This window comes from Diadema antillarum, unplaced genomic scaffold (assembly GCF_040938485.1).
Source record: "Diadema antillarum isolate AM-2024a unplaced genomic scaffold, OU_Dant_1.0 seq00000565_RagTag, whole genome shotgun sequence".
NCBI lineage: Eukaryota > Metazoa > Echinodermata > Echinoidea > Diadematoida > Diadematidae > Diadema > Diadema antillarum.
The window spans coordinates 1,628,056-1,643,270 of record NW_027271504.1 but is presented as its reverse complement, the minus strand read 5'-3'; the positions used below and the strand labels follow the sequence as shown (position 1 = coordinate 1,643,270).

General features: G+C 39.1%; 1 protein-coding gene across 1 annotated transcript in view; it reads left to right on the top strand.

Moving 5' to 3' along the window:
• Positions 1-15,215, top strand: part of LOC139735213 (uncharacterized) — a 222,108-nt gene that overhangs the window by 185,951 nt on the left and 20,942 nt on the right. The window contains 3 exon segments of the mRNA XM_071645971.1: positions 2,078-2,533; positions 6,331-6,387; positions 6,842-6,913. Of these exon segments, the coding sequence (XP_071502072.1) occupies positions 2,078-2,533; positions 6,331-6,387; positions 6,842-6,913 (585 nt within the window).

The window sequence follows — 15,215 nt, the reverse complement described above, 5'->3', positions numbered from 1 at the left end:
CGACAGATGTAATACAGAGATCCACACCTGATAAGACGGGAGTGTCAACGTCTGCTATGCTGACAGATAGAATAAGTACCGATACCAGCACCGATGTTTTAGCAACAACAGATGTAATACAGAGATCCACACCTGATAAGACGGGAGTGTCAACGTCTGCTATGCTGACAGATACCGATACCAGCACCGATGTTTTAGCAACAACAGATGTAGTACAGAGATCCACACCTGATAAGACGGGAGTGTCGACGTCTGCTGTGCTGACAGATAGAATAAGTACAGATATCAGCACCGACGTTTTAGCAACGACAGATGTGATACAGAGATCCACGCCTGATATGACCAGTAAGCTGCTTACGCCAGAAATCACAACTAGCGTAGAGTTAAGTACTCCCTTGCTGAAAGATGCGTCTACCGCTGATATGATGACATCGCCCTCTGTCAGAACAACGGCAATCCTGCCGGTCTCAACAGAGGAGATGCAGGCAACAACCTCCTTCTCAGATCTAACAACGTCATCACTTCTTTCAACGACTTCGGTCTCTATAGAATTCACTACAGATATTACAAGTAAAGTAGGGAGCTCCTCAACGCTAGCCCCGAGTGTTGGACCCTTGTCTACTGAAGATCTGAGGGCAAGCACTCTCAGATCAGCTCCGGCAACCACAACTGATAATGTTGCCATAGTGACCACGACTGACCTTACCACGCCCAACTTGGGCTTGTCCACAGAAAGAAGGACGACAAAGGGTAGAACAACTTCTCCCCAGTTCACTACGATGCCCCAGAGTTCTCCTGACAAATCTACCACCCAAGGTAAATCGATTGTGTGTCTCCCCTGTATAACACCAAGACTTGATCATTAACCTCGATGTGTGACTCGCTGTAATACCCTCATAGGTTTCAACCGCACTGACTCTTTGGACTTACCTTACCATATACTCTCCATACTCATACCGCAGTTGTATCTTTGTATTTACGTACTTAACCCGCAAATGCAACTCACCATCTGTGTCATAATCAATATCAATTACTGTGACTTGCGAATATTCTAATATCACATAATATATTATGTTGTTTAGATCGTATAGACAGTTTATTCGTATATGTGTTTTGATATGTGAATGTGACTGTATAACGTCATTGAGTTTCATGTAATTTTGTGTTTTTGTTCCTTTGTCCTTGATATTTGGTGTTGCATCATATTAGTTTGATCTGATAAGGGGGGGGGGGGGGATGGGGGTTACCATTTACACTTGATATCCCCGCCCCCCGACGCACTGAAAAACATTCCGCGGCCCCTGTTCATTTTGTATTAGACTTTGATAACACATTGAGAAGCCACGCATAGCAGGAATCTTTAGTGCCTCGAGCAAATATATTAATACTGCATTTTGGTCGTTCTTTATGTAAGCCCATTTTGATACTTTGTCTTTGTTTCGTTTCAAAACGATTCACATCCCCCAAACGGTTGTTTACAATGTGATGACACTTGCAAAGTTAAATAAGCTTTCCTTTTCTTTCAAGTTTGACCATTTGGTACCGTTAGGTGTGTGTCTGTTTTGTCTGTTCACACATTTGTAAAACATTTCGTTGAAATTTCTGTTTCCTCAAGTTTTGTTCAACTTAGTCGCACAGCCTTGACTTGTTTAATTAGACGATAAATCGGACCGTTAATCCCATGCGGGTTAAATGCAACACAAATACCATCATGTATAATAGCAAGGATTGCGTAACTGCACTGCCTGCAAAACTTGTAAATGTACCGTGCTGTCAGATCAACAGATTCACTAATTGTTACATTTTCGGGCATTGCAATTGTTACTCTCTTTTTTTCACGCATGTTGCATGTCTTGCATGATGGTCATCCATTCAGCGTATCACTCGAACCGCACTCAGTTTGCATGTCCAAGTCTTACATCATTATCTTGCTGTGACTGGCGTGACTCTTGTGCAATAAATTACTTTTTAATATCTGCCATATCCATTCGTTATGCATGCATGCACCTCACCCGCATCTTTTCATCATTTAACTATTTGACTTGTTATCACATATAAAAATTCAAAATGAAACCAGATAATGAAATCGTGACGATCGAAGGGACGACCGACACTACCTCCTCGCCCGTCGACGTATCTACATCGGAGACCGGGTCCACGGTGACGGAGACAGTCACCGTCACCCCATTTGAAGACGCCTCGGAGACCATGGCAACCACGCGCGAAGATACCACAGTATCCACTGGTCCCGGTGAAACAACCTCTGATATAACTTTTGTCGACACAACAACAACAATAATAACAACAGAAAAGTCTACTATTACAACAGAAGATTACGTTACAATCTCGAGTTTCTTTGAAACCAAAGAGATGACTTCACAGGTTTCTACCACCACGAGTGATGATGCTGGGACAGCATCGCAAGGTATAAAGACTTCACCATCAGGGTCTGTCAATGCAACTACTTCCTTCACGAGTACAGTCACCGGAGATGTGACGATGGATACTGTGACGGTGACGAAAGAAATCACCGGTGAGTTTCGGCCTATCAAACCGATAATGTTGATGGTAGATAACGTATTTTCGATGAAAACAGCTACATGTATGTAAAGACTGTTTCCGGTTTCCCAGAGTACAGTATGTCAAAAAAAAAAATACAATCGGATTTTTGCATTGATAACTCGCAATATGATTGAACTGTCTGAATGCCATTTCAGAGTCTTAAAATATAACATCTTAGCTATATTATGCAGTAAACCCCATTCAGTTTGGTTAAGTGGTCACAGAGAAACGTGGATCGCTGTAAAGCATGTCATGGGTCTGATTCTCCTAAGTTTAGCACTTGGATGCTCTTGGAACTGCATAATGTGTGAACACAATGGACAGAACTTGGAGGGAAGGGATTCCTGACATGCTCTACAAAACTTTTAAGTTCTCTTTGACTACTGAAGCAAATCGGATAGGATTTTCTGTAGATGTGAGTAATACAATACAGTTTCATACCCTGAAATTGTATGTGGATTGATTCACTATTTTTAAAGTTATTGTTGTGGAGGGTCCCGTTACGTATATATATATATATATATATATATTTTTTTTTTTTTTTTTGGGGGGGGGGGCATTCGGTAGATATTGATGTAACACTACAGACCCCCCGTACAAATGAATGACTGCGATTCCTCATAATGTTATTATCGTTACCAATTATCATTGTTGCCAAACTAAACAATTATATTAGCATTATACACTGATCGCTGATCAAAATTTCACGAAAATCACCGTGATCACATCGATATTCAAGTGAGTCTGTTATGGTTGGTGATTTCTGATATCTGGTGACTCAGAAAAATAAAGAGAATTATTATTTCTAGTATTTGGATAATAGATTTTCGTAGGTTTCGCGGTGTTTATTTTTGAGCAGTTGCTGCTGTAATTGAACTTTTACTTATACTTGAAATGCGCAGCAACGTGACGATAGAATAAGTGATTTACAGTCTGTCACCTATGTGAAAATACGTTTAATCTTGTGTTATTGCAAGTTTTTTTTTCCTGCTGTAAAGAAAGTAACTTCGATTCTTTGTACGAAGCTGTGCGAAATGTTTGAGATCCAACACATCTGTACTCCGTAATACACCTGCTAGTTGCTGAGTTCTTGCTACAGAGATTTAACATAAATTAAACAAATCTCATTATGTGTGTGTGTTTGTACAATTTTATGCGTGGTAGGACCACATGTCACCGCAGTTGATGAACATGGTAAATCTTTGTACATATATACGTTATTACTAGTATTATTGGTCTGTGTTATACGTCAACTCATTTGTCAGTTGTGTGCAGATTAAGACCATTTTTTGCAGTGAAATTTCATGTTGGCTCTGCGAAGTGAATAGAATATACCCGACCTGCTGCGATTGGTCAAAGAAAGAAGTCACTCTTTAAAGTTCAATGCCCAGTGTGAAAGTTATTACATTGATAGCAAAGAAATGTTAGGTTTGCGGTTCATAGAACCTACGTGTGCATTGCCGCGTATCTATAATCAAAATTAAATGATGTACACGTGTGAAGATTAATACATCCAAAATAAGTACTGAGTTCAGGCCCGTAACTTGGGGGGTCCAAGGGGTTCCGCGGAACCCACCCTGTTTGCAAGCAGGCAAAAATGATTAAAAGAAATAAAAAGAAAAAATGAGTCCCCCCCCCCCTATTAAAAAAAAATGAAAGGGGGCTTGAAGCCTATTTTTTTAATCAGCCGGTGAAACCCGGAAGTGTTACGAGAAACGAAAAAAAAATCCTGTAAGTTATAGTTAGGGGCCTGTGAGTTAGAAGAATAATTCGATAACCTGCAATTTGGTGCTAGAATTCAGAAACAAATCAGCAAGGGTTAGTGTATTTATTGATAATGCCAAGCTACATTATGATTATGTTAAAAACCAAATCAAATTAATAATGTAATGGTTGTGCTGTTGTTTCCCCCGGTTCTATGGAATTACAGTACATGTACATGTTTCTTTCCAGTAGTCTCAGATTTCAGCCGTGTTTCCGAAACAGCAATGGTATCCTCAAGAGAAATGTGATACATGTACTTTGAAAACATTTCTTGCATGCCACATCTGTCCCCATGTAACCATACATTCTTATCACCCACATACATCCCACACATATTGAAGTACTGTGTCGAAAACGTGGCATATGGTTTATCTAAATTTTACATGCAGGTAAAAAAATTAACATTCCAAGTACATTCATCAGTGAGCATTATGACCTTGTGTAGATATATACGATTCATGTAGATAGTGGAGTGTTCGATTCTCGTAGTCTTGTAGTCATTATATTTGTGAATGTTTTGATTGTGCCATACGCATCACATCATTTGCGATCTGTATTGCTGTGATTTTGATGTTATGTCTCCCCGTGACACTTACTTTCTTTTTCTCCGAGACTAGTCCATTCATTTTCTCCATCTGCACTGTGTTTGCATGTCATTATTAGTATCACGATCTCGAGCAGAAAGAGACATTTTCCCAGATTTGATGCCATTTCATTCCGTATATTTCATTTTGGCATATCCACATGGCATTTCCACATATCGGCGTTCCATGTTTTGTTCACATAATGGCAATAATGATAATGTGAAAAACGTACCTTGTGACATCGGAAACTTTTTTTGTTTTTATTGAAGCTAGCTTGCAATATCGCTCACCTTTGAAATGAAATATCGAATTTCGTGCATTTTGCTTCGGCAGCGATGACAACAAAAAAAGAAAAGAAATCGATAGCAAACGCTCATGAAAATTTTTATTACGCGAAAGTTCGATAGAAAAGATTTTCTACTAAAAAAAAAGAAAAAAAAAAACCAGTGGATTTAATAGCTGAGTGAAAATCATGGCATGATATTTAGACCATTTCTTTAAAATCGTTTAAACAAATGTACATCTTAAGTCAAACAAATGACAAGCAACAATCGTCTTGCGTTATGCTTGTGACGAAATCATTCGATATCCAATTATTTTGCAGATATATTCACTACTGAAGACATGAGTACATCTATAACTACAGCAGGGCAGACAACAACGTTCTCTACTGGTAAGTTGGTGTATAACTTCGTCACACTCTTCACTTGTGGGGGGTGGGGAGTTAGATATTCTTCGGCCAACATGGGTGCCACGGACACTATATCTATTTTAGAACTTAACCTATATCATCATATAAAAAAAACAGATGTTTGACAATTAGTCATAACCATGTATTCACCATCTTTTGCAGATGAACTTGACATCACTGATGGTTTGAATACGTCTGTAACAACAGGACAAACAACATTTTCTACTGGTAAGTTGGTGTATAACTGTATCACACTCTTTATTTGTGGCTTGTGTTTTCTTTTGTGCGTGCGTGTGCGTGTGTGTGCGTGTGTGTGTGTGTGTGAATATTTTTCTTTCCAACACGGTTGCTAACAGAATGGAAACAATAAATGCTGTTGAGTTTAAAGGCAAACGTTTGACAATTAGTCATAACCCTACATTATCCATCATGTCTTGCAGACGAACTCGACACCACTGATACTTTGAATACGTCTGTATCGACAACAGGACAGACAACAACATTCTCTACTGGTAAGTTGGTGCATGACTTAATCACTCCATTTTCATTAATGTAGCTCTGCGTGTGTGTTCAGGTATAAAGGGGGGGGGGGGGTATTTTTTTTTGCCCAATACGGGTGCTAACAGAATTAAGACAAGATACGATGTGTACTGTAGAGATCTTAACGTATGTCATAATATCATATCAAGTCATCAATAATAACCATACATTATTCATCATCTTTTCCAGATGAACTTACCACCATTGACGACATAACAACATTCATGACGACAGCGCCCACTACCGGTAAGTTGACGTATCAAGTTAGTCACACTCATTTCGTCTATTCTGTTTCGTCTATTTTTAACGGGAAAGCCGACACTAAAGAATGATATGACCTGATGAATCTTAACGTATGATATATAATGAGGCCATGAACCATTCACGACAACCAATCGTACCAAATTATCACCTTTTTTAATCCAGATAAACATGTCCCAGCTGATAGCACAATAACTTTTGTGACAAGTACAGACAACGGCACTTCTGACCGGTACAAGATTATACATAATTCGTGTACTCGTCTTTATCGTGTCTTCATTGGGCGTGAGATTTAATGGATTTAAGGAAATATCATGAAGTATAAACTATCACCAAAAATATAGCATAAAAGGTCATCAGAACCTTTACAATCATTTACAAAACACACACAATTGCTCATCGCATTTCACAAATCGTATGGTTTCCATTTTGTTTGCAGATGATGTCGTCACCACTGCCGATACAACCATGTTTGAGACGACGCAAGCGCAGACAACAACGCCCCCTATCGGTAAGTTTTAGCTCCAGAACTTTTTATCACGCTGCCGTACTTATTTCATACCTTCTGCATGGAAGATGACAGATACGGAGGAGAGTAGTGTGAATTGTGGGAAATACAAAGCCACCAACGGCAGACGTGAGTAAGGAGCGAGGCATTCAGTGTCTATTCATGCGTGTTCTCTCACTTATCCAGTTGGTGGCTTTTACCTTTGAATTTGGAAATGACCATGTGTTTATCCTCCTTTTGATTCTTGGTCTCTGTTGAGTGTTGACATTAAGTGGAACTTATTTGCTCTCCTGGCGTGCATAATGATATCATGTGATTGCAACTGAGTTTTGAGCGATTGCCTTTTTTTTTCATTTATTGTAGTGTGCATGTCTCTTCCGAAAGACAAAGATTGGAGATCGAAACTACCTAATGCCCGCCCTCTCTCTCTCTCTCTCTCTCGCTCTATCTCTGTCTGTCTGTCTATCTATCTATCTGTTAATCTGTCTATTATATCTATCTTTCTTTCTCTGTCTATCTATCTATCTATTTCTGTTTATATATCTATTCATTTGCCTATCTATCTATCATTTTCTGTTTATCTATTTATCAATCTATCTTTCTATCTCTCTGTCTATCCATCTATCAATCTGTCTATCTTCCTATTTTCTGTTTATCCATCTAAAAGTGATCTTTTTCTGTCTATACATCTATCCCTCTCTATCTCTGTGTATATACCTATTTCTTTTTATCTATAAATCCATCTATCCATCTCTGTCTATCCATCTATCCATCTTTCCCATCTATCCATCTCTCCACCTTTTCTGTCTATCTTTCTTATCCATCTATTGCTGTCTATCCATTTATCCATCTATCTCAATCTATCCATCTATCCATCTTTCCCCGTGTATCCATCTATCCAACTTTTCTGTCTATCCATCTATCCATCTATCTCAATCTATCCATCTATCCATCTTTCCCCGTCTATCCATCTATCCACCTTTTATGTCGATCCATTTAATAAAGTTGAATCTTTAATATGAATATCGTAAATAAATAAAAATTCATAAATAAAGTTGAATCTTGAATCTTGAATCTTGAATCATTTATCCATCTATCGCTGTCTCTCCATCTATCCATCTATCTATCTATCTATCTTTCTGTCTATCTATCTTTCTATTTACCTCTATGTTATATCCATCTATCTATCTCTATTTTCTATCTCTCAACCTTCCTTTGGTGCATTCTGTTAGACATGCATGATGCGTATCTTAAAAATGTAATTGCCACTGATGGCATTAAATGTATAATTGTGGATTACTAAACTTATATAGCCTCTATTCAGTTTTAGATTATGCTTGCAACTTTGCACATTCAAACGTTCACTGGTGTTGCATCAAGTACTGTGCTGCAAAATACGTGACAGTGTGATATTAACCTGTGAAATGCGTGAGGAGTGGATTCCCTTTCCCCTTTATATGCCCTTCAATGTCTCCTTTTGTTTCTTCTCATTGCATCGGAATAGAAATGTGCATCATGACTTGTGTTCGTGAGTTAAAAGAATTGGTTGCGTGTTCGCATGATGTGTTCGCGAGTTTAAGAAATTGGATGTGTGTACGCACACACACAACTAAGTGTGTATGAGTTGTTACGTTCCACATTACATATACCTGTGGAACTCTTGCTGACTAACCCTACACCCCTCCCTACACCCCTCCCCCACCGTTGATCTTCCATACGAAGCGGAAAGTAATCTATTTAAGTACCGTCGTGTACGGACCTTGAACGACGCTCGCGACAGAAATGCATTCATTTCCCCAATGCATTATGCATGCATCTTTTATATTACTCTATATACGTATATTCATGTGTATACACTTTTATTAGGGCTTCTATTAATTTCAATTACGCAAAACGCGAGACTGTTGTGAATACATTGTAATGCCCTTGGGCAGTTGAATTGGTCTAAAATTAAGATTAAGTGAACTCTATCGCGTATATGAAGTCGCATGTTTCGTTTTACTGATGGATATTCTAGGGCGATTTTTTTTCGGTGTGTCTACCCAGCGATATCTTGTACATTGAGTTCAGTTAGAGTATTTATTTGGGGGTTTCTTACCTCACATTACCACTTTTGGGCGCTTTACGTATATATGGCGTTGCTTACATCTATTGATTCTACTCCATTTCCAATAGAGATACTGTATTGGATTATTTTTTACGTGTAAGTACAGTCGCTCAAAAGCAGTAGCTTTGCTGAGAATGCATAGAAAGGATTGCTAAATCAATAAAATACGCCTATAAAATGCAAAGATTGGAGTAGATATAATAATACATGCCATTCTCCACTTCGATGCGCAAACATATTCCCTACGGTGCACTCGGTTACTAAGCAGTTTTTCCTCTGTATTCATATATCTCCACTTCATTCTGGCAAACATGAGGGGGGGGGGGCGGCCTTGATCGAAAGACTTCTTCTTTGGCATTGTGTTTGCTTCATTCGCGTCGCATTTGCACAGCTATTCATCCTGGAATTATATTGTGTCATGCACGTTTTGTACGCTGGACAGACATGAATAATAGAAATATGAAACGAGATAAAAAAATAACGTAGAGAAAAATGAACCAAAACTGAAAGAATGAACCAAGATTTTTTTTCTCTGTTTTGTGTACGGGCATATATGCCATGGGAACTATTTGGGCCGCATATTTGCCTTCATCTTTTCTCTCCCTCTCTAGTTAGATAAATCAAATATTCGCTACACCATTTTACCTGTTTAGGTAATCAGTCGTTTAATCTACTTTACCCCACTGTTTCAAAATGACTAGGTGAGACTTAAAAGATTATCCAGAAAGAATTTCAAAAATCTAATCTGTACGCGCTTCGAACCGTTGAGATTGTCAGCTGAAAAAGAAAAAAAGAGAGATGATGAAAAAGCTTCTCGACAATAATCGTCCAAATCCAATCATGCAAATCTTGCTTACCTGGATTGTTAGTTTGAATCGATACGAAATGCTGGGCTAAACATAGAGCAGTCACATTGATTTGTACAGGTATAGACAGAAACAAATAGGAGCCAACAAACGGGGTAGTACGTGCAGCGTATTCAATGTTTACGGACAGTCGATTTTAATGTGAAACTTGTAATACCCAGCAATCGTTTGTCACTATCGTCACCATCTATATCTACAGCAATAAACTCTTTTGCTCATCACAATTTGGAGAAACGCGTACAACAGTGTGAACGGCAGTAAGATGTGTGATTGCTCAAAATAATGTCACTTTTGAAGACACCCCCTCAAAGACTAGGTTTAGATTTTTCGTTGGTTGCACGAGAGGATAGTGATGTGTGAAGCATGGCTTATTAATACCTGATGTTGAGAATAGGCAAACTCATTTACTCGAAGTATGGCGCATAAAAACTGACTTTCATTACAGTATCGTGAGACTTTACGTACATTGTCCATCACTGTCGTTCTACCTCGTTACATGTCCTGCAGAAATACTATAGAGTCAGCTGTCAGAGTAACAGTGATAACGCACATTCACCCGTTCATCGGCGAGATTCATTAATAGGCCGTCGTTACCTGCGAACCTTTAAAAGATTAGAGCTTTAAAAGGAACTCGGGCAATTAAACAGAAATCAATGCGACCAGTGTGTACCTATATATCAATCACTGTCTGGCGCCATGTTATCATAAAATCAAACAATGTCGCCTTCCCAAACTAATGTAATTTTATAAAGAAAAAAATATCGATTGCACCTCTTAAATTCTGCATCTTGTCTCCTTTCTCTCTCATTCAAGCTAATGCTTTATTCCCGAACAGATAACTAGTATGATAAAGTAGGTGCCCTACATAATACTTCTAATTATGTTTACCTGGACAGGGGAGCCCTGATTGGGAGAATATTTCACAATATGACCGACACAATAATGTTAAATGTAAGCATGCACATCATGATTCGTTTTCTTGATGATTCTTCTGCTGCTTTTTTTTTGTGTGTGTATATAACGCTTGTTTAAGGGAGGGGGTGGGAGAGGATTATGCAAACTTATGGCGAGAGACAATGGACTGAAAAAAAAGATGATATGTCGGGGCAGATTGTCATTATCGCTCAGTGGATTTGGTCATTTACATGCGGGGTAAACTTAAATTACCATCTCCCCTTTTTCGATGCCATCATCACTAAAATGTCATTTTGATATAAACTCGGATTCGCTACGATATTGGCTTCGTCTCGGCAATGCATCAAAGATGGAGTGTGTGGTCGTGATGTTAACATGGTAACTCGCGTCAATATGACTTGTTGCCTTGACAACCTACTGCGATGCGAGTGTGTAGACTTAAGCGGGGATGTCGCGACGGAACCTGGTATCGCATTTCACGAAATGATAGACATCTAATGAAGATAGCTGGGCAAGATAAGGTATCAAACTCCAGTACGGTTCATGTATTTGACATTTATATTTGGGATATCATGTTTTAGAGTAAGGGTGCAAAGTTTTTCCCGCCTTGAAATTGCGTTTGTTTTGATTGATTCTTTTGAAACTCGTAAATGCTGTGCGGAATACACTGCTTCATTGTCAAAGTTGAAGCTGTATTTTTTATTTATTCTATCAATTTCTCTAAAATTATCTGGAAAGTTTTAGAAATTTAATCTAATGATAGGAAAAGTCCGTTTGGGATCACAATGGAGAGCAGTAATAATGTTCTCCCTGCTTTACATTGCCAAATAAGATTCTAAATGAAAATACTAAAAAGTCACACAGATATACATTTTATTTTACCATAAAAGTATCTTGTCTTCGAAGAAGAGTAATCAGTATTTGAAGTGGCGGACAAAAGGGAAACTCAGGCGGCAAATATTCTCTTCATACGCTCCAATTCATCAGCACTTTACATCATGCCTGGACACGAGGCGTGGGTTGGATCTGCATGGGCGGCTTTTCTGAGCATCGCGTCACACGTAACATCCGGGCCATCGACTGATTAGTCGCGAGGGTTGGGGGCAGATAAGAGAATATCGACAAAAGTGGCGCTATTTTGTCCGGGCGACCTTGTTCCAGTTTCCCTTTTCGCTGCCGGAGGATCGACCGCTGTGTGTGAATGGTGAAAGCGCTCGGCACGACGCAAATTATAATTGGTGCATCTCATTTTGCCATTACGACAAAAGAAAATGCATTCTATTCCCCCGGTCTTGCCTAAGGACGAGAAGATTTTTCTCCTTGTAAATGCGGACAACCGCTTCCCAAAGAGTATGGATTATACCAAACATTCTTAGTGCATGCGTGTCTCTTTTCGGTCTTCTTTCTCATCATATAAGAATCTAGAAGGGACATTTAATCAGATGTCAGGCTGCCTTTTTGAGAATGTCATGTATTATTCTAAACTTACCTAACTTCAGTGCATCATATAAAGATATATCTGCGATAGCCTTTACCATCCTTATAATTTACAGATCCTCACATTTCCTTTGGTATAAAGCACATAGTTCAAACTTACAACTTCCATACACGCAGAAATGCCAGGTGATATAAACAGCAGTTGAGGCGTACGTCCTTGGGACAATAATGATATATGTTGATTTGAATGCTAAATAGTAATTGCATCACAATAGCTGTATTCCTACTTTAAAGAGAAAATGCCCTTACATTCAGCACCATGCGATCGTTATATATATGCGATTTTTATTCAGTACAAACAGTACAACCTGGAATATCCCAATCTTATATAGTTAAGTTGAGATGATAAGTGTACCGCGTTTTTAAACTTCAAGTGAGTTGAACATTCTTGACAGTAATTGATAGAGATTAATTCAAATTAATTCAAATCATAGATAACATGGAACTGTTAAGTGCCTGAAATGAACAGCAATATTCGTGAGAAATTACCGCAAAGCTCTGGGTAAACTTGCATTATCAGTGCACCTTGAAATTTGGCATGCTTGATATGGCGAGAGATGAATGGTGTGTACTTACGAGCGATGGCTCCGCGACCTTTGACCGTGTTTATTATTCATACACACACACACAAAAAAAAAAAAAACAACTGTAAATGGGGGGGGGGGGGGTATAGTCAGCCTTAATCGACTAACTGTGCCACTGTGCTTCGTTTGGGGTTTCGTTATACTTGGTCTCTCCTAGAAAATTTTATAATCATGTTTTCACCAAACAGGGTATTTTCGTTAATACATGTATACCAGTGAAACCTTCCTCTGTTGTAACGCGAGAGAGTGTTGTTGATAAGAGCGTGACTGTGACAGATTCATAAGAGGTCCGTGCAATAACATGACAGGTTTGCGAAGGCCATGTGTCTATATCACTGAATTCCGAGAGCGTGGAAATAATTAAAGTGGATGCAAGCGTGAACAGACAGCGCGAGTGGTATTCTATTCCATCGAATGTATGAAAGCCTGTATGCCGTCCAGAATCTGGTTGGTCCTGTCCATTTTAGTGTGTAATGTCTACGAGAATTTGTAGAATATTGCAGAGAACGGGTTTAGTGACGTCTCATGAAGTTATAAACAGAGCAAACCGCGATATAGCGGCAATTAATGTGCGATATAATAGCAATCATCGCACGTGGGGGAGTGGATACGGGAAGCGTTACCATCTGGAACATTACATTCAGTCACTGAGAAACTAAAAGTTGCGCGACCTGTGTCAGGCGGAGTATATGCTGAAGAGAACTGGTGCTTATGACAATTGGGTGACAATCTTACTTTTTTTCCTATGGTTGTTTCCAATCAGTGAGCGTATTTATTGTTACATATTAAAGTGCAGTCGAGTTGAATTGAAACATTGAATCTTCTCGACATTGTGAATATCCAAATTTACATTTTCGAATTAAGATGAGAATATCTCAAATGGTATTTAAAGTGTTCGTGTACCGTTTGCTTGAGAGTAGTAATTAATACGTGCAGTGTGTCAAAATGTTTCGCTTTAGAGTATATGCAGTTTTAGCAACATGAATGTCTTCATGCCATAGGTGTAATAATGTTACCGGTTCCTTGTAGACGGGGGAAAATGCTCGGCTAAGGCAGTATATTCCCACACAACACAACACGATTGTAAATACTATACACCTGCGCGCCAAAATGCACATCACGTGCACACACAGGGAGCCGTTCCCGTGCTCACGAAAATTGCGTTGCTATGCCAGAACGCCCCGACCTGACTGGACTATTCACCTAAAGCCTCGCCCTCGTACAGGTGGGCAGCTTGCTTTATACGGAGGGGTGCGGCATTCTAGACGGACACACAAAGGGCCGATCATTGTACGGTAGCCGATCACGTCTGATATGGCCCAAACTTGTGCATTATAATCAGTTGCAGTCGGCGGAAGAGAAAAAACAGTATCTGAATTGTTGAAGCTAGTGAAAAATTTGCCGGTAAACATTGTGCAGATTGTTCAAATTTCCCTTATAGTTCATGATATCATAAATGTGAAACTATTTGTTCTCTCTTGAAAGAATAATTAGGAGATATTAAACTACTCAATGGAAAACAGACTTTAACTCAAAGATGACTGTCTGAAGGACAGACTTCAAATTGACGTTCGGTCGCAGCTTTTTTACGTACATAAGCAGTGGCTGTAAATTTGGCCTAAACGTTAGGTCTTTATAGGAGACTACTTTGTGCAGCACGAATTACGACTGTTTCGTCAGTTTGGTATAATACTTTATTATGCATGTTATCCCGTACGTATTCTTATGTTCTTTACAACTCTTCAGATTAATCTTCTAGTTACCTTTTTAAAGGAAAAATAGCAAGTAAAGATAGTACGTCGAAATGTCCATTCTATAGACAACAGTTGAAAATGTAATATGTTAGTATCGGAACACTTAGATCGGTCGTCCAATAAGATTGCAGAAACTGTTCAGCACGAACATGCGCTGTCTCTCCTCGCGTCGGAGAAAAAAAAAACACGCACACACACACACACACACACACACACACACACGTTAGACTGCAAGCCACCTTCCAGCTACTAATCCCTGTGCGACGTCTTAAAAAAGGGTTGGTTCGAATTCAACCAGCTGCAAAGTCACATTTACCACGAAAGAAACCGTCTTTCAGCCATGTCTCTGCCGCCGCGGGCGAACATTTTGCACCAGTGGTTTGTAATGAACTTGATTGATGGGTAGCATAGAAAACGTTCGTTTTCATTTCTCAAGCGCCCACTTTTATCAATGATGTTGTGTCGACACTCTGCATAAATCGTCGTATTTCACCTTTTATAGGAACTGGGGAATAATTGAAAGAGACATTTTCTACCACTCATTTTGAATCCAGTCCCCTAGAGTGTTAATTCCTCTTTTCC